Source organism: Oncorhynchus masou, chromosome 24 (genome assembly GCF_036934945.1).
Source record: "Oncorhynchus masou masou isolate Uvic2021 chromosome 24, UVic_Omas_1.1, whole genome shotgun sequence".
NCBI classification, from domain to species: Eukaryota; Metazoa; Chordata; class Actinopteri; order Salmoniformes; family Salmonidae; genus Oncorhynchus; species Oncorhynchus masou.
This window is the reverse complement of record NC_088235.1, coordinates 9,582,565-9,607,320: the sequence shown is the minus strand read 5'-3', so window position 1 is coordinate 9,607,320 and position 24,756 is coordinate 9,582,565. Positions and strand designations below refer to the sequence as shown.

At 49.8% G+C, this 24,756-nt stretch overlaps 1 protein-coding gene across 1 annotated transcript in view; it reads right to left on the bottom strand.

The window, feature by feature from the left end:
• Window positions 1-24,756, bottom strand: part of LOC135513383 (dedicator of cytokinesis protein 1-like) — a 1,066,221-nt gene that overhangs the window by 385,472 nt on the left and 655,993 nt on the right. Inside the window, 4 exon segments of the mRNA XM_064936309.1 lie at window positions 1,260-1,388; window positions 2,483-2,583; window positions 6,200-6,289; window positions 10,269-10,366. Of these exon segments, the coding sequence (XP_064792381.1) occupies window positions 1,260-1,388; window positions 2,483-2,583; window positions 6,200-6,289; window positions 10,269-10,366 (418 nt within the window).

The following is a 24,756-nucleotide window of genomic DNA, read 5'->3' as shown; positions in this document are numbered from 1 at the left end:
CCAGACCCATATCAAACATCTCCAATCGAAAATCAAATCAAGAGTCGGCTTTCTATTCCGTAACAAAGCCTCCTTCACTCACGCTGCCAAGCTTACCCTAGTAAACTGACTATCCTACCGATCCTCGACTTCGGCGATGTCATCTACAAAATTGCTTCCAACACTCTTCTCAGCAAACTGGATGCAGTTTATCACAGTGCCATCCGTTTTGTCACTAAAGAACCTTATACCACCCACCACTGCGACTTGTATGCTCTAGTCGGCTGGCCCTCGCTACATATTCGTCACAAGACCCACTGGCTCCAGGTCGTCTACAAGGCCATGCTAGTTAAAGCTCCGCCTTATCTCAGTTCACTGGTCACGATGGCAACACCCATCCATAGCACGCGCTCCAGCAGGTGTATCTCACTGATCATCCCTAAAGCCAACACCTCATTTGGCCGCCTTTCGTTCCAGTACTCTGCTGCCTGTGACTAGAACGAATTGCAAAAATCCCTGAAGTTGGAGACTTTTATCTCCCTCACCAACTTCAAACATGTGCTATCTGAGCAGCTAACCGATCGCTGCAGCTGTACATAGTCTATTGGTAAATAGCCCACCCATTTTCACCTACCTCATCCCCATACTGTTTTTATTTATTTACTTTTCTGCTCTTTTGCACACCAGTATCTCTACCTGTATATGACCATCTGATCATTTATCACTCCAGTGTTAATCTGCAATATTGTAATTATTTGCCTACCTCCTCATGCCTTTTGCACACAATGTATATAGACTCCCCTTTTTTTCTACTGTGTTATTGACTTGTTAATTGTTTACTCCATGTGTAACTCTGTGTTGTCTGTTCACACTGCTATGCTTTATCTTGGCCAGGTCGCAGTTGCAAATGAGAACTTGTTCTCAACTAGCCTACCTGGTTAAATAAAGGTGAAATAAAAAATAAATAAAAAAGTAGGGGAGGGGGGGGGGGTAGTGGTGTGTAGGGGGGGGTGTAGTGGTGTGTAGGGGGGGGGTGTAGGGGTGTGTAGGGGGGTGTAGTGGTGTGTAGGGGGGGGGGGGGGTGTAGGGGTGTGTAGGGGGGGGTGTAGGGGTGTAGGGGGGGTGTAGGTGTGTGTAGGGGGGGTGTAGTGGTGTGTAGGGGGGTGTAGGGGTGTGTAGGGGGGTGTAGGGGTGTGTAGGGGGTGTAGGGGTGTGTAGGGGGGGGGGGGTGTAGGGGTGTGTAGGGGGGGGGGTGTAGGGGTGTATGTGTGTATACTTACTGGTTGAAGAGGACCCTGGAACGCACTATAAACTTGAATATGTACTCCAAGGCTTTCATGGCCTTCAGCAGCTGTTCCGTCAGCTTCTCTGCATTCTCCACATAGTTCTTCAGAACCTTGGTCAGCTTCCTGAAGAACATACACAGACACAGACACAGACACACAGACACACACACACACACACATTACATATTATACATAAACATATATAGCTGTTCTGTCACCTTCTGTGCATTCTCTACATAGCTCTTCAAAACATTGGTCAGCTTCTACTGTATTTTAGTCAATGCCATTCCGACATTGCTCATCCCTAATATTTATACATTTCATTCTTTACCGTTTAGATGTGTGTAATTGTTGTATTTATACACTACACAGACCGTACTGTTCATATAGCTGTACATGTAACTTCTCTGCATCATATACATAGTAGTTCAGGACCCTGGTCCGCATCCTGGTGAAATCCAAATTCAAGCAGTTGATCATCCATTCTGGAAACCCGTTACGAATCCACCTCGCCGAGACGCTCCTACGTTGTGTTCAGTTGTATTCGTTCACATTGAACGCGCACAGCATTTATTAACAGCTGTTGGCATGCCGATGGAGTCCCTCGTTATGCACATGGCCTTGGTACAGGGTTATGCTCCAACAGGGAGAAGAAGCAGCATGATGAAAACATCATCCACGCCAAGTTCCCAGGAAAAAGGACCAATCACACACACACCTTTTGCCCTCAGAACAGCCACAATTCGTCAGTGAATGGACTTTAACATGTGTTTAAAAGCGTTCTACAGGGACGCTGGCCCACGGCGACTCCAACGCATCCCAGTTGGATGGACGGCCTTTGGGTGGTGGACCGTTCTTGATAATCACAGGAAACTGTTGAGTGTGGAAAGACCCTGCAGCGATGCAATTCCAGGTCCGCCTGGCCACCCACTAACCCCGTCCAAAGGCACCGAAATCTCATGTCTTGCCCAGTCACCCTCTGAATGGCACACGTACACAATCCATGTCTCAATTGTCTCAAGGCTTAAGAAAACCTTCTTTAACCTGCCTCCTCCCCTTCATCTACACTGATTGAAGTGGATTTAACAAGTGACATCAATAAGGGATCATAGCTTTCACCTGGATTCACCTGGTCAGTCTATGTCACGGAAAGAGCAGGTGTTCCTAATGATTTGTCCACTCAGTATATTTCTCCAGCAGCAATAAGCTGTACTCACGTGTACGCCAGAGTAGCACTGAAATGCTTCCTTATGTAGGTTTCAAGGACAGGGTTAAAGTGCTGAAACTTTCTGTCTGCAATGAGTCCAATTATGAATACCTGCCAGAATCAAAACAGAAACACAGTCATTACAAACACAAACCGTACGGTCACAAGAGTCGGGAGGCAAAACCTAGACGTTTTCTTTCTTCATTGAAAATGGACAAAAAAAAGGAGATGAGAGGGGAAATGAAATGAGATTGGAAATAATGAAAAGCCAATTTTCTCTCTATTCTATTCTCTTCCCCCCGATAATCTAAGACGTCCTTTCTCTCTGTAGTTTCACTCTGGATAAGAGTCGACGACTGGTAATTACCTAGTCAAAGTAGACCATGACAAAACCACATCACATAACAGTTGCTGATACAGGCTTTGTACACTAAAGGTGCGTCAGAAGTTCAAATCAATGAAATAGCTACAAAAAAGACACTGGATGATGATTTAATATTATATAGTAGGAGAAATAGCTCTATTAATGTAGAGATATTTGGTCGACGACTTCGTTCAGCTTTAGAGAGAGATGTTGTAATTCAGACTGTGTCTGGCAGAAGTTCAAATCAATGAAATAGCTACAAAAAGACACTGGATGATGATTTAATATTATATAGTAGGAGAAATAGCTCTATTAATGTAGAGATATTTGGTCGACGACTTCGTTCAGCTTTAGAGAGAGATGTTGTAATTAAGACTGTCTGGCAGGAAAATGCATGGGCTGTAGGATCTCATGCACGGTGTGTGTGTGTGTGTGTGTGTGTGTGTGTGTGTGTGTGTGTGTGTGTGTGTGTGTGTGTGTGTGTGTGTGTGTGTGTGTGTGTGTGTGTGTGTGTGTAATGTAATATCCAACTAACGATCCACCCTGTGATATCACTTATCTGTGGTATAGACTACGGTCTGATGGTTCAAATACTTTAATCATTAAGTGGGACGTTATCTATTAGACTTACTACTGCAAATGAGCATCAATTAAAAAACACATTTTACCTATGTCATAAAGTATTTAATTAGTGTTACAATGTGTTATAAAGCACTGTTTATAAGTTACATACACATTATACACACACATTATACATAACTATATAATGTGTTATTAGTCTGCAATATAGTGCAACAGGTAGAACTCCCAACAGGTAGACCTCCCAACAGGTAGACCTCCCAACAGGTAGACCTCCCAACAGGTAGACCTCCCAACAGGTAGGCCTCCCAACAGGTAGGGGTCGCAACAGGTAGACCTCCCAACAGGTAGGGGTCGCAACAGGTAGGGGTCGCAACAGGTAGAACTCCCAACAGGTAGGGGTCGCAACAGGTAGAACTCCCAACAGGTAGGGGTCGCAACAGGTAGAACTCCCAACAGGTAGGGGTCGCAACAGGTAGACCTCCCAACAGGTAGGCGTCCCAACAGGTAGAACTCCCAACAGGTAGACCTCCCAACAGGTAGGGGTCGCAACAGGTAGACCTCCCAACAGGTAGGCGTCGCAACAGGTAGAACTCCCAACAGGTAGGCGTCCCAACAGGTAGGGGTCGCAACAGGTAGAACTCCCAACAGGTAGGCGTCCCAACAGGTAGGCGTCCCAACAGGTAGGGGTCGCAACAGGTAGACCTCCCAACAGGTAGGGGTCGCAACAGGTAGACCTCCCAACAGGTAGGGGTCGCAACAGGTAGAACTCCCAACAGGTAGGCGTCCCAACAGGTAGGGGTCGCAACAGGTAGAACTCCCAACAGGTAGGCGTCCCAACAGGTAGACCTCCCAACAGGTAGGGGTCGCAACAGGTAGAACTCCCAACAGGTAGGCGTCCCAACAGGTAGGGGTCGCAACAGGTAGAACTCCCAACAGGTAGGCGTCCCAACAGGTAGGCGTCCCAACAGGTAGGGGTCGCAACAGGTAGAACTCCCAACAGGTAGGGGTCGCAACAGGTAGACCTCCCAACAGGTAGGGGTCGCAACAGGTAGAACTCCCAACAGGTAGGCGTCCCAACAGGTAGGGGTCGCAACAGGTAGAACTCCCAACAGGTAGGCGTCCCAACAGGTAGACCTCCCAACAGGTAGGGGTCGCAACAGGTAGAACTCCCAACAGGTAGGCGTCCCAACAGGTAGACCTCCCAACAGGTAGGGGTCGCAACAGGTAGAACTCCCAACAGGTAGGCGTCCCAACAGGTAGACCTCCCAACAGGTAGGCGTCCCAACAGGTAGGGGTCGCAACAGGTAGGGGTCGCAACAGGTAGACCTCCCAACAGGTAGGGGTCGCAACAGGTAGAACTCCCAACAGGTAGACGTCCCAACAGGTAGGCGTCCCAACAGGTAGACCTCCCAACAGGTAGGCGTCCCAACAGGTAGGCGTCCCAACAGGTAGGCGTCCCAACAGGTAGGGGTCGCAACAGGTAGAACTCCCAACAGGTAGACCTCCCAACAGGTAGGCGTCCCAACAGGTAGCGGTCCCAACAGGTAGGGGTCCCAACAGGTAGGGGTCCCAACAGGTCCCAACAGGTATGTCCCCAACAGGCAGAACCTCCCAACAGGCAGAACCTCCCAACAGGCAGGCGCCCTAACAGGTAGGCCTACCAACAGGTCCCAAAAGGTAGGCCTACCAACAGGTCCCAAAAGGTAGGCCTCCCAACAGGTCCCAAAAGGTAGGCCTCCCAACAGGTCCCAACAGGTAGGCCTCCCAACAAGTCCCAACAGGTAGGCGCCCCAACAGGTAGGCGCCCCAGCAGGTAGGCGCCCCAACAGGTCGGCCTCCCAACAAGTCCCAACAGTTAGGCGTCCCAACAGGTAGGCGTCCCAACAGGTAGGCGTCCCAACAGGTAGGCGTCCCAACAGGTAGGCGTCCCAACAGGTAGGCGCCCCAACAGGTAGGCGCCCCAACAGGTAGGCGCCCCAACAGGCAGGCGCCCCAACAGGCAGGCGCCCCAACAGGCAGGCGCCCCAACAGGCAGGCGCCCCAACAGGCAGGCGTCCCAACAGGCAGGCGTCCCAACAGGCAGGCGTCCCAACAGGCTGGCGTCCCAACAGGCTGGCGTCCCAACAGGCTGGCGTCCCAACAGGTTGGCGTCCCAACAGGTTGGCGTCCCAACAGGTTGGCGTCCCAACAGGTTGGCGTCCCAACAGGTAGGCGTCCCAACAGGTAGGCGTCCCAACAGGTAGGCGTCCCAACAGGTAGGCGTCCCAACAGGTAGGCGTCCCAACAGGTAGGCATCCCAACAGGTAGGCATCCCAACAGGTAGGCGCCCCAACAGGCCCCAACAGGTAGGCATCCCAACAGGTAGGCATCCCAACAGGTAGGCATCCCAACAGGTAGGCATCCCAACAGGTAGGCCTCCCTGTACTCTGGTTGTCACTAACCCGGGATCTGTCTTGTCTCTGGCACATAGCTAACATTCCTTAATGGTGGTAAGGTGTGTATTTACTTTCAAAACCACACAATGCCTGAGGCAGACCAGAGGCAGAGAGACGATCTGGGACAACTTTTCTGTATTCTGTTTGTCCACACGGGATACTGTGAATCCATGTCAACTTTCTCTTTGACAACACACGCATACATTAGTAATGTGTAAGAGTCATAGCTGTATGATACGGTCACACCGCCACAGTCTGGCATAACAGTATAATATCCTAACACACGAAAAAGAACACAATCAAATATTTAATGTGTGTGTGTGTTTTAAAAACAACCTGTACTTACCAAGGAATCAAACACCAGGGTGTCAAATGTGTCACTGTCTGAGTTCTCCATCATAATGTTAAACAGGGCATCAAGGGTGTCCTGCAGAAACTACAACGACAAGAAACACAACGTGTTACAACAGAGAGAGGATATAAGCCCACGTCTCAAACAGCACCCTATTCCCTTATGCCAAGAGCAGTACACTATATGGTCAATAGGTTGCCATTTGAGAAGCACAAGTCATTGAAAAAAAAAATGCATGAACATTCATTCTCATTGTCTGTCTATTCATTCATTCCCCTAGTCAGACTCGGGTGGTGTGCATATTATCCACTGCTTCCGAGGATATTACTTGCCATATTACTCAGTCCCTGGACAATAAAGTATACGAGCTCAGGGCGAGGATCACCTTCCAGAGAGACATCAGGGACTGTAACATACTCTGTTTAACGGAATCATGGCTCTCTTCTGGATGTATCGAGAGGACTGTAAACATACTCTGTTTAACGGAATCATGGCTCTCTTCTGGATGTATTGAGAGGACTGTAAACATACTCTGTTTAACGGAATCATGGCTCTCTTCTGGATGTATTGTCCCCCTCCATTCAGCCAGCGGGGTTCTCCGTCCATCGAGAGGACAGGAAGAAACAACTCCCCGGGAAAAAGAAAGACTGAGGGATTCGAATTTATGATTAACAACTCATGTTGTGATTTTGGTAGCGTACAGGAAGTCTTTTTTGTTCTTCCGATATGGAACACCTCACCATCAAATGCCGACCACATTACCTCCCGAGAGAGTTTTCCTTCGGTTATCATTACTGCCTATGTGCACACTGGAAACTGCTGACATCAAATGTATTGTAGCTGGGGGCCTTTAATAAAAGGAAACCTTGGGAAAACGTCAACAAAATTCTAAGCACATCCTCTGTGCTACACGCGCATCACAGACTCTGGATCATTACCACCCGTCGTCCCTTCTGCAAATCAGATCACGCCTCCATTCTGCTCCTCCCCACCTATACGCAGAGACTTGAGCAGGTAGAACCCATGGTGAGGACTGTTCAACGTTGGTCTGACCAATCAGAAGCTATGCTTGATCATGCTCTAACCACTAGGCTACCGGCATGGAGGATGTTGTTACCACTGTGACGATTACAAATTATCCAAACCATTTGTGCAAAAACTTAAAGTGCAAATTTAACCATGACATGGTGACTAGGAACATGGACGTGTACAAACAGACCAGCTATGACCTCCATTAGGCTCCGTAAGGCAATCACAGAGGCTAAACGACAGTACAGGGACAAAGTGGCGTTGCAATTCAACGGCTCAGACACGAGACATATGTGGCAGGGACTCCAGACAATCATTGATTATAAAAAGGCAAATCCAACCACATCGCAGACACCGATGCCTCGCTTCCAGGAAAACCACATCTAGCTACCGTCACGGGCCCTCGCAGCACACGAGTCCCCAGAGCAGACTAGCTGGCTGGAGTGTTTTACGGACAAATCCAAGAACTCACTTCTATTATCATGAAGTGCTTTGAGAGGCTAGTTAAGGACCATATCACCTCAATCTTAACAGACACCCAGGACCCAATTCAATTGCAAAAGCTCATCATTAAGCTCCGGCCCTGGATCTGAACTCTGTCCTGTGGAACTGGGTGCTGGACTTCCTGACGGGCCGACCCCAAGAGGTGAAGGTAGGCAACAATACCTCTGCCATGCTGATCCTGAACAAGGGGAGGCCCACAGGGGTGGGTGCTCAGCCCCTTCCTGTACTCTGTGTTGACCCATGAAAGGCGTAAAATCAATCATCAAGTTTGCTGACGACAACAGTGTTAAGCCTGATAATCAACACTGACGAGACATCCTACTGGGAGGAGGTGAGAGCCCTGGCAGAGTGGTGCCAGGAAAATAACCTCTCCCTCAACGTCAACAACACCAAGGAGCTGAGCGTAGACTACAGAGGACAGCAGAAAGAGCACGTCCCCATCCACAGTGACGGGGCAGCAGAAAGAGCACGTCCCCATCCACAGTGACGGGGCAGCAGCGGAGAGGGTCACTGACGACCTGAAATGGTCCCTTCACACAGACAGCGTTGTGAAGAAGGCACAACAGAGCCTTCTTCTTGGTGGAGAGATGTGGAGTAGTGAGGAATGGGGGTCAGGTCAGGTCACTGATAAGGGTGGAGAGATGTGGAGTAGTGAGGAATGGGGGTCAGGTCAGGTCAGGTCAGTGATAAGGGTGGAGAGATGTGGAGTAGTGAGGAATGAAGGTCAGGTCAGGTCAGTGATAAGGGTGGAGAGATGTGGAGTAGTGAGGAATGGGGGTCAGGTCAGGTCAGGTCAGTGATAAGGGTGGAGAGATGTGGAGTAGTGAGGAATGGGGGTCAGGTCAGGTCACTGATAAGGGTGGAGAGATGTGGAGTAGTGAGGAATGGGAGTCAGGTCAGGTCACTGATAAGGGTGGAGAGATGTGGAGTAGTGAGGAATGGGGGTCAGGTCAGGTCAGTGATAAGGGTGGAGAGATGTGGAGTAGTGGGGAATGGGGGTCAGGTCAGGTCACTGATAAGGGTGGAGAGCTGTGGAGTAGTGAGGAATGGGGGTCAGGTCAGGTCACTGATAAGGGTGGAGAGCTGTGGAGTAGTGAGGAATGGGGGTCAGGTCAGTGATAAGGGTGGAGAGATGTGGAGTAGTGGGGAATGGGGGTAGAGGTCAGGTCAGGTCACTTGATAAGGGATGAGAGATGTGGAGTAGTGAGGAATGGGGGTCAGGTCAGGTCAGTGATAAGGGTGGAGAGATGTGGAGTAGTGAGGAATGGGGGCAGAGGTCAGGTCAGTGATAAGGGATGAGAGATGTGGAGTAGTGAGGAATGGGGGCAGAGGTCAGGTCAAGTCACTGATAAGGGTGGAGAGCTGTGGAGTAGTGAGGAATGGGGGTCAGGTCGGGTCACTGATAAGGGTGGAGAGATGTGGAGTAGTGAGGAATGGGGGTCAGGTCAGGTCACTTAATAAGGGTGGGGAGATGTGGAGTAGTGAGGAATGGGGGCCGAGGGTCAGGTCACATTAAGGGAGAAGGAACAGTTTATTACCCAGATCAATTCACTTCCTGCCAAAGACGTAATGTTTAGAGAAAAGGAGGACACCTCACCTTAAGTGGGGTCTATATACTGGTGCTGTTGAGAACATGTCTGGCTGTTCAGGCGTCCCGTTGGGTGAATAAACTTGGTTTGAGCGTTTCATATTTGTCCAGTAGTTCTTCCTCTTGTTTATTTATTTATTTATTTATTTTGCTCCTTTGCACCCCATTATTTTTATTTCTACTTTGCACATTCTTCCACTGCAAATCTACCATTCCAGTGTGTTACTTGCTATATTGTATTTACTTTGCCACCATGGCCTTTTTTTGCCTTTACCTCCCTTATCTCACCTCATTTACTCACATCGTATATAGACTTGTTTATACTGTATTACTGACTGTATGTTTGTTTTACTCCATGTGTAACTCTGTGTCGTTGTATGTGTCGAACTGCTTTGCTTTATCTTGGCCAGGTCGCAATTGTAAATGAGAACTTGTTCTCAACTTGCCTACCTGGTTAAATAAAGGTGAAATAAAATATAAAAAAAAATACAATTTAGAACCTAACAATATGGAGGATTTTTTTTTGTTGTTGCAGAATTCTGGATTCAAATTCTCAATTTGATGTTTGTCAAAATTTTGTGAATTCTTGGTTGGTGAGCGGAAACCCCAGACCACACAACCATGAAGGGGATATGTTTCCTGAGACAGCCGTCATTAAACTGATAGTATAGTTTATTCCAAAAATGTGAATTTACAGGGAGGAAGAGTGTCAAGGTACAACAGTGAGCCTTGTCAACACTGATCAAGGGTGAGATACTAAAATGGAACCTCTATACAGGAGAATACAAACCCTCCCTCTAGAACTCAGGGTTCCAAGCTGCTTTCTTGGTCAGTTGACCTCAAATGGGCCGAACTGGTTAAAGAATACAAATGTTAAAGAATTAAAAATTAAAAAACTCCTAATGGGTCATATTGTGTTACCTAATGACTTTGACCTCTCACCTTGACGACCTCTCCTCCCTCGACCTTCATCAGCTGTCGGAGGTTCTGCTGTAGGAGGCTGGTGTTGGAGCGCCACTTCAGCAGGCCCAGCAGATCCACTATACGAGACAAACGGAAGAGAGGACAGACAGATGTTACTACAACAGGCCCAGAAGATCCACTATACGAGACAAACGGAAGAGAGGACAGATGTTACTACAACAGATCCACTATACGAGACAAACGGAAGAGAGGACAGATGTTACTACAACAGACCCACTATACGAGACAAACGGAAGAGAGGACAGACAGATGTTACTACAACAGGCCCAGCAGATCCACTATACGAGACAAACGGAAGAGAGGACAGACAGATGTTACCACAACAGATCCACTATACGAGACAAACGGAAGAGAGGACAGATGTTACTACAACAGGCCCAGCAGATCCACTATACGAGAGAAACAGAAGAGAGGACAGATGTTACCACAACAGATCCACTATACGAGACAAACGGAAGAGAGGACAGACAGATGTTACTACAACAGATCCACTATACGAGACAAATGGAAGAGAGGACAGACAGATGTTACTACAACAGGCCCAGCAGACCCACTATACGAGACAAACGGAAGAGAGGACAGGCAGATGTTACTACAACAGATCCACTATACGAGACAAACGGAAGAGAGGACAGACAGATGTTACTACAACAGGCCCAGCAGACCCACTATACGAGACAAACGGAAGAGAGGACAGACAGATGTTACTACAACAGATCCACTATACGAGACAAACGGAAGAGAGGACAGATGTTACTACAACAGATCCACTATACGAGACAAACGGAAGAGAGGACAGACAGATGTTACTACAACAGATCCACTATACGAGACAAACGGAAGAGAGGACAGACAGATGTTACTACAACAGATCCACTATACGAGACAAACGGAAGAGAGGACAGATGTTACTACAACAGACCCACTATACGAGACAAACGGAAGAGAGGACAGACAGATGTTACTACAACAGGCCCAGCAGATCCACTATACGAGACAAACGGAAGAGAGGACAGACAGATGTTACCACAACAGATCCACTATACGAGACAAACGGAAGAGAGGACAGATGTTACTACAACAGGCCCAGCAGATCCACTATACGAGAGAAACAGAAGAGAGGACAGATGTTACCACAACAGATCCACTATACGAGACAAACGGAAGAGAGGACAGACAGATGTTACTACAACAGATCCACTATACGAGACAAACGGAAGAGAGGACAGACAGATGTTACTACAACAGGCCCAGCAGACCCACTATACGAGACAAACGGAAGAGAGGACAGACAGATGTTACTACAACAGATCCACTATACGAGACAAACGGAAGAGAGGACAGATGTTACTACAACAGATCCACTATACGAGACAAACGGAAGAGAGGACAGACAGATGTTACTACAACAGATCCACTATACGAGACAAACGGAAGAGAGGACAGACAGATGTTACTACAACAGATCCACTATACGAGACAAACGGAAGAGAGGACAGATGTTACTACAACAGATCCACTATACGAGACAAACGGAAGAGAGGACAGACAGATGTTACTACAACAGATCCACTATACGAGACAAACGGAAGAGAGGACAGACAGATGTTACTACAACAGGCCCAGCAGATCCACTATACGAGACAAACGGAAGAGAGGACAGACAGATGTTACTTCAGCAGGCCCAGCAGATCCACTATACGAGACAAACGGAAGAGAGGACAGATGTTACCACAACAGACCCACTATACGAGACATAACAGACCCAACAGACCCACTATACGAGACATAACAGACCCAACAGACCCAACAGACCCACTATACGAGACCCAACAGACCCACTATACGAGACATAACAGACCCAACAGACCCACTATACGAGACATAACAGACCCAACAGACCCAACAGACCCACTATACGAGACATAACAGACCCACTATACGAGACATAACAGACCCACTATACGAGACATAACAGACCCAACAGACCCACTATACGAGACATAACAGACCCAACAGACCCACTATACGAGACATAACAGACCCAACAGACCCACTATACGAGACATAACAGACCCAACAGACCCACTATACGAGACATAACAGACCCACTATACGAGACATAACAGACCCACTATACGAGACATAACAGACCCACTATACGAGACATAACAGACCCAACAGACCCACTATACGAGACATAACAGACCCACTATACGAGACATAACAGACCCACTATACGAGACATAACAGACCCACTATACGAGACATAACAGACCCAACAGACCCACTATACGAGACATAACAGACCCACTATACGAGACATAACAGACCCACTATACGAGACATAACAGACCCACTATACGAGACATAACAGACCCACTATACGAGACATAACAGACCCACTATACGAGACATAACAGACCCACTATACGAGACATAACAGACCCACTATACGAGACATAACAGACCCACTATACGAGACATAACAGACCCACTATACGAGACATAACAGACCCACTATACGAGACATACCACAACAGACCCAACAGATCCACTATACGAGACAAACGGAAGAGAGGACAGACAGATGTTACTACAACATGCCCAGCAGATCCACTATCGAGACAAACAGAAGAGAGGACAGACAGATGTTACTACAACAGATCCACTATACTGTTAGACAAACGGAAGAGTGGATGACAGACAGATGTTGTCTGTTATGTCTCGTATAGTCAACAGACCCACTATACGAGACCCAACAGACCCACTATACGAGACATAACAGACCCACTATACGAGACATAACAGACCCACTATACGAGACATAACAGACCCAACAGACCCACTATACGAGACATAACAGACCCAACAGACCCACTATACGAGACATAACAGAAGACCCACTATGACAGACAGATGTTACTACAACAGGCCCAACAGTGGGTCTATACGAGACAAACAGAAGAGAGGCCAGACAGATGTTACTACAACAGACCCATTACAGATCCACTATACGAGTTACAAACGGGTCTGTTATGTCTCGTATAGTGGAGATGTCTCGTATAGACAACAGACCCACTATACGAGACCCAACAGACCCACTATACGAGACATAACAGACCCACTATACGAGACATAACAGACCCACTATACGAGACATAACAGACCCAACAGACCCACTATACGAGACAAACATAACAGACCCACTATACGAGACATAACAGACCCACTATACGAGACATAACAGACCCACTATACGAGACATAACAGACCCACTATACGAGACATAACAGACCCAACAGACCCACTATACGAGACATAACAGACCCACTATACGAGACATAACAGACCCAACAGACCCACTATACGAGACATAACAGACCCACTATACGAGACATAACAGACCCACTATACGAGACATAACAGACCCACTATACGAGACATAACAGACCCACTATACGAGACATAACAGACCCAACAGACCCACTATACGAGACATAACAGACCCAACAGACCCACTATACGAGACCCAACAGACCCACTATACGAGACATAACAGACCCAACAGACCCACTATACGAGACATAACAGACCCACTATACGAGACATAACAGACCCACTATACGAGACATAACAGACCCACTATACGAGACATAACAGACCCACTATACGAGACATAACAGACCCACTATACGAGACATAACAGACCCACTATACGAGACATAACAGACCCAACAGACCCACTATACGAGACATAACAGACCCAACAGACCCACTATACGAGACATAACAGACCCACTATACGAGACATAACAGACCCAACAGACCCACTATACGAGACATAACAGATCCACTATACGAGACATAACAGACCCAACAGACCCACTATACGAGACATAACAGATCCACTATACGAGACATAACAGACCCAACAGACCCAACAGACCCACTATACGAGACATAACAGACCCAACAGATCCACTATACGAGACATAACAGACCCAACAGACCCACTATACGAGACATAACAGACCCACTATACGAGACATAACAGACCCACTATACGAGACATAACAGGCCCAACAGACCCACTATACGAGACATAACAGACCCACTATACGAGACATAACAGACCCAACAGACCCACTATACGAGACATAACAGATCCACTATACGAGACATAACAGACCCACTATACGAGACATAACAGACCCAACAGACCCACTATACGAGACATAACAGACCCAACAGACCCACTATACGAGACATAACAGACCCAACAGACCCACTATACGAGACATAACAGACCCACTATATGAGACATAACAGACATAACAGATCCACTATACGAGACATAACAGACCCAACAGACCCACTATACGAGACATAACAGACCCAACAGACCCACTATACGAGACATAACAGATCCACTATACGAGACATAACAGACCCAACAGACCCACTATATGAGACATAACAGACCCAACAGACCCACTATACGAGACATAACAGACCCACTATACGAGACATAACAGACCCACTATACGAGACATAACAGACCCACTATACGAGACATAACAGACCCACTATACGAGACATAACAGACCCAACAGACCCACTATACGAGACATAACAGACCCACTATACGAGACATAACAGACCCACTATACGAGACATAACAGACCCACTATACGAGACATAACAGACAGAAGAGAGGACAGATGTTGTTTCACCTTTATTCACATGTAACTGTGATTTACAATGACAGCCTGACTTTTAGAGGAAAGCTGTCAGCTCTATTCAACAACATCTGACACAAACCTTGTAGAATGGACTGAATGAGAGGAAGAGGAAGACAGGTTTTCTGCACTAGACTCCGCGCTAGACCGCCTCCGCGCTAGACCGCCTCCGCGCTAGACCGCCTCCGCGCTAGACCGCCTCCGCGCTAGACCGCCTCTACACTAGATAACATAACTCCCCCAGTATATCTCAGTTAGTTTAAAATAAATCGTTTGTTATCAAAATGTCCGCCAAAAGCATTCAGAATACCCATTACAACGAAGTGTAAAATCTCAAGGAAGATGAATTAATGTCTAAGTGGATATGATTAGGTTCATGTACCAGAGAGCAGCAGCACGGTAGACAGATAGACAGAGACAGACAGAGACGGACAGCTCGGCAGACAGACAGAGACGGACAGCTCGGCAGACAGACAGAGACGGACAGCTCGGCAGAGAGACAGAGACGGACAGCTCGGCAGACAGACAGAGAGGCAGACAGGCAGACAGGCCACCTTGGAGGGATTTTTCAACAGGTAGAGCTCGTTAAAACATTCATGTCTATGTATGAAGCTGCGTTATGTTGAAGACTTGTTGGCATCACTCAGGACAATCAAATCAAATTTATTTATAAAGCCCTTTGTACATCAGCTGATATCTCAAAGTGCTGTACAGAAACCCAGCCAAAAACCCCAAACAGCAAGCAATGCAGGTGTAGAAGCACAGTGGCTAGGAAAAACTTTCTAGAAAGGCCAGAACCTAGGAAGAAACCTAGAGAGGAACCAGGCTATGTGGGGTGGCCAGTCCTCTTCTGGCTGTGCCGGGTGGAGATTATAACAGAACATGGCCAAGATGTTCAAATGTTCATAAATGACCAGCATGGTCAAATAATAGGTCTGGGACAGGAAGCACGTCCCGTGAACAGGTCAGGGTTCCATAGCCGCAGGCAGAACAGTTGTGGGTCTTGGGACCATAATAAATTCAGATAAAGATGGAGAGGAGAGATGGAGAGGAGAGATGGAAAGGAGAGATGGAAAGGAGAGATGGAGAGGAGAGAGTCGCTGCATAGCGTTGTATTGAATGAATGAAATCACAAAAGTTAAATAGGAAGTGAAGCGCAATCTCTGTTTTAGATGGAGGAGACATATCACATACTGAGCTGGAGGAGAAATCTATCTCGTCAGTGATAGAGACTGAGTCCACCCACTGTTTAAAGCACTACTGTAGCCTACTCTCTCTCTCTCAAGCAGGAGAAAGCTATTTGGCCCTGACAGGCTCTTGATCCAGTCTCGTCTGGAAACACAAGGCTCAGTAGTAAATGACATCCATCACAGATGAGCCCTGACTGGTGAGGCTACCTGGTCCCCAGTCTCCCTGCTGATCGGCAGGTAGCCTAGTGGTTAGAGCAGGTAGCCTAGTGGCTAGGGCAGGTAGCCTAGTGGTTAGAGCAGGTAGCCTAGTGGCTAGGGCAGGTAGCCTAGTGGTTAGAGCAGGTAGCCTAGTGGCTAGGGCAGGTAGCCTAGTGGTTAGAGCAGGTAACCTAGTGGCTAGGGCAGGTAGCCTAGTGGCTAGGGCAGGTAGCCTAGTGGCTAGGGCAGGTAGCCTAGTGGCTAGGGCAGGTAGCCTAGTGGTTAGAACATTGGACTGGTGAGGCTACCTGGTCCCCAGCCTCCCTGCTGATCGGCAGGTAGCCTAGTGGTTAGAGCATTGGGCCAGTAACCAGCAGGTAGCCTAGTGGTTAGAGCAGGTAGCCTAGTGGTTAGAGCATTGGGCCAGTAACCAGCAGGTAGCCTAGTGGTTAGAGCAGGTAGCCTAGTGGTTAGAGCAGGTAGCCTAGTGGTTAGAGCAGGTAGCCTAGTGGCTAGGGCAGGTAGCCTAGTGGTTAGAACATTGGACTGGTGAGGCTACCTGGTCCCCAGCCTCCCTGCTGATCGGCAGGTAGCCTAGTGGTTAGAGCAGGTAGCCTAGTGGTTAGAGCAGGTAGCCTAGTGGCTAGGGCAGGTAGCCTAGTGGTTAGAGCAGGTAGCCTAGTGGTTAGAGCAGGTAGCCTAGTGGCTAGGGCAGGTAGCCTAGTGGTTAGAGCAGGTAGCCTAGTGGTTAGAGCAGGTAGCCTAGTGGTTAGAGCAGGTAGCCTAGTGGTTAGAGCAGGTAGCCTAGTGGCTAGGGCAGGTAGCCTAGTGGTTAGAACATTGGACTGGTGAGGCTACCTGGTCCCCAGCCTCCCTGCTGATCGGCAGGTAGCCTAGTGGTTAGAGCAGGTAGCCTAGTGGTTAGAGCAGGTAGCCTAGTGGCTAGGGCAGGTAGCCTAGTGGTTAGAGCAGGTAGCCTAGTGGTTAGAGCAGGTAGCCTAGTGGCTAGGGCAGGTAGCCTAGTGGTTAGAGCATTGGACTGGTGAGGCTACCTGGTCCCCAGCCTCCCTGCTGATCGGCAGGTAGCCTAGTGGTTAGAGCAGGTAGCCTAGTGGCTAGGGCAGGTAGCCTAGTGGTTAGAGCAGGTAGCCTAGTGGTTAGAGCATTGGACTGGTGAGGCTACCTGGTCCCCAGCCTCCCTGCTGATCGGCAGGTAGCCTAGTGGTTAGAGCAGGTAGCCTAGTGGCTAGGGCAGGTAGCCTAGTGGCTAGGGCAGGTAGCCTAGTGGCTAGGGCAGGTAGCCTAGTGGTTAGAGCAGGTAGCCTAGTGGTTAGAGCAGGTAGCCTAGTGGCTAGGGCAGGTAGCCTAGTGGTTAGAGCATTGGACTGGTGAGGCTACCTGGTCCCCAGCCTCCCTGCTGATCGGCAGGTAGCCTAGTGGTTAGAGCAGGTAGCCTAGTGGCTAGGGCAGGTAGCCTAGTGGTTAGAGCAGGTAGCCTAGTGGCTAGGGCAGGTAGCCTAGTGGCTAGGGCAGGTAGCCTAGTGGTTAGAGCAGGTAGCCTAGTGGCTAGGGCAGGTAGCCTAGTGGTTAGAGCATTGGACTGGTGAGGCTACCTGGTCCCCAGCCTCCCTGCTGATCGGCAGGTAGCCTAGTGGTTAGAGCAGGTAGCCTAGTGGCTAGGGCAGGTAGCCTAGTGGTTAGAGTAGGTAGCCTAGTGGTTAGAGCAGGTAGCCTAGTGGTTAGAGCAGGTAGCCTAGTGGTTAGAGTGTTGGGCCAGTAACCAGCAGGTAGCCTAGTGGTTAGAGCGTTGGGCCAGTAACCAGCAGGTAGCCTAGTGGTTAGAGCGTTGGGCCAGTAACCAGCAGGTAGCCTAGTGGTTAGAGCGTTGGGCCAGTAACCAGCAGGTAGCCTAGTGGTTAGAGAGTTGGGCCAGTAACCAGCAGGTAGCCTAGTGGTTAGAGAGTTGGGCCAGTAACCAGCAGGTAGCCTAATGGTTAGAGTCTTGGGCCAGTAACCAGCAGGTAGCCTAGTGGTTAGAGTCTTGGGCCAGTAACCAGCAGGTAGCCTAGTGGTTAGAGCGTTGGGCCAGTAACCAGCAGGTAGCCTAGTGGTTAGAGTGTTGGGCCAGTAACCAGCAGGTAGCCTAGTGGTTAGAGCGTTGGGCCAGTAACCAGCAGGTAGCCTAGTGGTTAGAGTCTTGGGCCAGTAACCAGCAGGTAGCCTAGTGGTTAGAGTGTTGGGCCAGTAACCAGCAGGTAGCCTAGTGGTTAGAGAGTTGGGCCAGTAACCAGCAGGTAGCCTAGTGGTTAGAGTCTTGGGCCAGTAACCAGCAGGTAGCCTAGTGGTTAGAACGTTGGGCCAGTAACCAGCAGGTAGCCTAGTGGTTAGAGTGATGGGCCAGTAACCAGCAGGTAGCCTAGTGGTTAGAGTCTTGGGCCAGTAACCAGCAGGTAGCCTAGTGGTTAGAGAGTTGGGCCAGTAACCAGCAGGTAGCCTATTGGTTAGAGCGTTGGGCCAGTAACCAGCAGGTAGCCTAGTGGTTAGAGAGTTGGGCCAGTAACCCGAAAGACTGCTAGATCGAATCCCTGAGCTGACAAGGTCAAACTCTGTCCTTCTGCCCCTGAACAAGGCAGTTAACCCCACTGTTCCCAGACCAGTTAACCCACTGTTCCCAGACCAGTTAACCCACTGTTCCCAGACCAGTTAATCCACTGTTCCCAGACCGGTTAACCCACTGTTCCCAGACCAGTTAATCCACTGTTCCCAGACCAGTTAACCCACTGTTCCCAGACCAGTTAACCCACTGTTCCCAGACCAGTTAACCCACTGTTCCCAGACCAGTTAATCCACTGTTCCCAGACCAGTTAACCCACTGTTCCCAGACCAGTTAACCCACTGTTCCCAGACCAGTTAACCCACTGTTCCCAGACCAGTTAACCCACTGTTCCCAGACCAGTTAACCCACTGTTCCCAGACCAGTTAACCCACTGTTCCCAGACCAGTTAACCCACTGTTCCCAGACCAGTTAACCCACTGTTCCCAGACCAGTTAACCCACTGTTCCCAGACCAGTTAACCCACTGTTCCCAGACCAGTTAACCCACTGTTCCCAGACCAGTTAACCCACTGTTCCCAGACCAGTTAACCCACTGTTCCCAGACCAGTTAACCCACTGTTCCCAGACCAGTTAACCCACTGTTCCCAGACCAGTTAACCCACTGTTCCCAGACCAGTTAACCCACTGTTCCCAGACCAGTTAACCCACTGTTCCCAGACCAGTTAACCCACTGTCCCCAGACCAGTTAACCCACTGTTCCCAGACCAGTTAACCCACTGTTCCCAGACCAGTTAACCCACTGTTCCCAGACCAGTTAACCCACTGTTCCCAGACCAGTTAACCCACTGTTCCCAGACCAGTTAACCCACTGTTCCCAGACCAGTTAACCCACTGTTCCTAGACCAGTTAACCCACTGTTCCTAGACCAGTTAACCCACTGTTCCCAGACCAGTTAACCCACTGTTCCCAGACCAGTTAACCCACTGTTCCCAGACCAGTTAACCCACATTGACAGGCCGTCAATGTAAATAAGAGTGTGTTGTTAACAGACTTGCCTAGTTAAATACAGGTTAAATTAAAAAATATATTATTTTAAAAAATCCTAATAATTCTCCTCTCCCTGTTCCTCCTCCTCCTCCTCCTCCTCCTCCTCCTCCTCCTCCACCCCCTCCACTGCTCTCTTCTGATTCATGTACATTTGAGTCATTTAGCAGACGTTCTTATCCAGAGAGACTTACAGTAATGAGTGCAAACATTTGCATACTGGTCCCCGGGGGGAATCTAAACCCACAACCCTGTCGTTGCCATGCACTACCAACTGAGCCATAAGGGACCCCCTCCTCAAACTCAACCCTGTCGTTGCCATGCACTACCAACTGAGCCATAAGGGACCCCTTCATCAAACTCAATCCTGTCGTTGCCATGCACTACCAACTGAGCCATAAGGGACCCCTTCCTCAAACTCAACCCTGTCGTTGCCATGCTCTACCAACTGAGCCATAAGGGTCCCCCTCCTCAAACTCAACCCTGTCGTTGCCATGCACTACCAACTGAGCCATAAGGGACCCCCTCCGTCAAACTCAACCCTGTTGTTGCCATGCTCTACCAACTGAGCCATAAGGGACCCCCCTCCGTCAAACTCAACCCTGTCGTTGCCATGCTCTACCAGCTGAGCCATAAGGGACCCCCTCCTCAAACTCAACCCTGTCGTTACCATGCTCTACCAACTGAGCCATAAGGGACCCCCTCCGTCAAACTCAACCCTGTCGTTGCCATGCTCTACCAACTGAGCCATAAGGGACCCCCTCCTCAAACTCAACCCTGTCGTTGCCATGCTCTACCAACTGAGCCATAAGGGTCCCCCTCCTCAAACTCAACCCTGTCGTTGCCATGCTCTACCAACTGAGCCATAAGGGACCCCCTCCTCAAACTCAACCCTGTAGTTGCCATGCTCTACCAACTGAGCCATAAGGGACCCCTCCTCAAACTCAACCCTGTCGTTGCCATGCTCTACCAACTGAGCCATAAGGGACCCCCTCCTCAAACTCAACCCTGTAGTTGCCATGCTCTACCAACTGAGCCATAAGGGACCCCCTCCTCAAACTCAACCCTGTCGTTGCCATGCTCTACCAACTGAGCCATAAGGGACCCCTCCTCAAACTCAACCCTGTTGTTGCCATGCTCTACCAACTGAGCCATAAGGGACCCCCTCCTCAAACTCAACCCTGTCGTGACCATGCTCTACCAACTGAGCCATAAGGGACTCCCCTCCGTCAAACTCAACCCTGTCGTTGCCATGCTCTACCAACTGAGCCATAAGGGACCCCCTCCTCAAACTCAACCCTGTCGTTGCCATGCTCTACCAACTGAGCCATAAGGGTCCCCCTCCTCAAACTCAACCCTGTCGTTGCCATGCTCTACCAACTGAGCCATAAGGGAACCCCTCCTCAAACTCAACCCTGTCGTTGCCATGCTCTACCAACTGAGCCATAAGGGACCCCCTCCTCAAACTCAACCCTGTAGTTGCCATGCTCTACCAACTGAGCCATAAGGGACCCCCTCCTCAAACTCAACCCTGTCGTTGCCATGCTCTACCAACTGAGCCATAAGGGACCCCCTCCTCAAACTCAACCCTGTTGTTGCCATGCTCTACCAACTGAGCCATAAGGGACCCCGTCCTCAAACTCAACCCTGTTGTTGCCATGCTCTACCAACTGAGCCATAAGGGACCCCCCTCCGTCAAACTCAACCCTGTCGTTACCATGCTCTACCAACTGAGCCATAAGGGACCCCCTCCGTCAAACTCAACCCTGTTGTTGCCATGCTCTACCAACTGAGCCATAAGGGACCCCGTCCTCAAACTCAACCCTGTCGTTGCCATGCTCTACCAACTGAGCCATAAGGGACCCCCTCCGTCAAACTCAACCCCTGTCGTTGCCATGCTCTACCAACTGAGCCATAAGGGACCCCCCTCCGTCAAACTCAACCCTGTTGTTGCCATGCTCTACCAACTGAGCCATAAGGGACCCCCCTCCTCAAACTCAACCCTGTTGTTGCCATGCTCTACCAACTGAGCCATAAGGGACCCCCCTCCTCAAACTCAACCCTGTCGTTGCCATGCTCTACCAACTGAGCCATAAGGGACCCCCTCCTCAAACTCAACCCTGTCGTTGCCATGCTCTACCAACTGAGCCATAAGGGAACCCCTCCTCAAACTCAACCCTGTCGTTGCCATGCTCTACCAACTGAGCCATAAGGGACCCCCTCCTCAAACTCAACCCTGTCGTTGCCATGCTCTACCAACTGAGCCATAAGGGACCCCCCTCCGTCAAACTCAACCCTGTTGTTGCCATGCTCTACCAACTGAGCCATAAGGGACCCCCCTCCGTCAAACTCAACCCTGTCGTTGCCATGCTCTACCAGCTGAGCCATAAGGGACCCCCTCCTCAAACTCAACCCTGTCGTTACCATGCTCTACCAACTGAGCCATAAGGGACCCCCTCCGTCAAACTCAACCCTGTTGTTGCCATGCTCTACCAACTGAGCCATAAGGGACCCCCCTCCGTCAAACTCAACCCTGTCGTTGCCATGCTCTACCAGCTGAGCCATAAGGGACCCCTCCTCAAACTCAACCCTGTCGTTACCATGCTCTACCAACTGAGCCATAAGGGACCCCCTCCGTCAAACTCAACCCTGTTGTTGCCATGCTCTACCAACTGAGCCATAAGGGACCCCCTCCGTCAAACTCAACCCTGTCGTTGCCATGCTCTACCAGCTGAGCCATAAGGGACCCCTCCTCAAACTCAACCCTCGTTACCATGCTCTACCAACTGAGCCATAAGGGACCCCCTCCGTCAAACTCAACCCTGTCGTTGCCATGCTCTACCAACTGAGCCATAAGGGACCCCCTCCTCAAACTCAACCCTGTCGTTGCCATGCTCTACCAACTGAGCCATAAGGGTCCCCCTCCTCAAACTCAACCCTGTCGTTGCCATGCTCTACCAACTGAGCCATAAGGGACCCCCTCCTCAAACTCAACCCTGTAGTTGCCATGCTCTACCAACTGAGCCATAAGGGACCCCCTCCTCAAACTCAACCCTGTCGTTGCCATGCTCTACCAACTGAGCCATAAGGGACCCCCTCCTCAAACTCAACCCTGTTGTTGCCATGCTCTACCAACTGAGCCATAAGGGACCCCGTCCTGAAACTCAACCCTGTTGTTGCCATGCTCTACCAACTGAGCCATAAGGGACCCCCTCCTCAAACTCAACCCTGTCGTTGCCATGCTCTACCAACTGAGCCATAAGGGACCCCCTCCGTCAAACTCAACCCTGTCGTTGCCATGCTCTACCAACTGAGCCATAAGGGACCCCCTCCTCAAACTCAACCCTGTTGTTGCCATGCTCTACCAACTGAGCCATAAGGGACCCCCTCCTCAAACTCAACCCTGTAGTTGCCATGCTCTACCAACTGAGCCATAAGGGACCCCCTCCGTCAAACTCAACCCTGTCGTTGCCATGCTCTACCAACTGAGCCATAAGGGACCCCCTCCGTCAAACTCAACCCTGTCGTTGCCATGCTCTACCAACTGAGCCATAAGGGACCCCCTCCTCAAACTCAACCCTGTCGTTGCCATGCTCTACCAACTGAGCCATAAGGGACCCCCTCCTCAAACTCAACCCTGTTGTTGCCATGCTCTACCAACTGAGCCATAAGGGACCCCCTCCTCAAACTCAACCCTGTCGTTGCCATGCTCTACCAACTGAGCCATAAGGGACCCCCTCCTCAAACTCAACCCTGTCGTTGCCATGCTCTACCAACTGAGCCATAAGGGACCCCCTCCTCGAACTCAACCCTGTTGTTGCCATGCTCTACCAACTGAGCCATAAGGGACCCCCTCCTCAAACACAACCCTGTAGTTGCCATGCTCTACCAACTGAGCCATAAGGACCCCCTCCGTCAAACTCAACCCTGTCGTTGCCATGCTCTACCAACTGAGCCATAAGGGACCCCCTCCGTCAAACTCAACCCTGTCGTTGCCATACTCTACCAACTGAGCCATAAGGGACCCCCTCCTCAAACTCAACTCTGTCGTTGCCATGCTCTACCAACTGAGCCATAAGGGACCCCCTCCTCAAACTCAACCCTGTTGTTGCCATGCTCTACCAACTGAGCAATAAGGGACCCCCTCCGTCAAACTCAACCCTGTCGTTGCCATGCTCTACCAACTGAGCCATAAGGGACCCCCTCCGTCAAACTCAACCCTGTCGTTGCCATGCTCTACCAACTGAGCCATAAGGGACCCCCCTCCGTCAAACTCAACCCTGTTGTTGCCATGCTCTACCAACTGAGCCATAAGGGACCCCCTCCGTCAAACTCAACCCTGTCGTTGCCATGCTCTACCAACTGAGCCATAAGGGACCCCCTCCTCAAACTCAACCCTGTCGTTGCCATGCTCTACCAACTGAGCCATAAGGGACCCCCTCCGTCAAACTCAACCCTGTCGTTGCCATGCTCTACCAACTGAGCCATAAGGGACCCCCTCCTTCAAACTCATTCCTGTCGTTGCCATGCTCTACCAACTGAGCCATAAGGGACCCCCTCCGTCAAACTCAACCCTGTCGTTGCCATGCTCTACCAACTGAGCCATAAGGGACCCCCTCCTCAAACTCAACCCTGTCGTTGCCATGCTCTACCAACTGAGCCATAAGGGACCCCCTCCGTCAAACTCAACCCTGTCGTTGCCATGCTCTACCAACT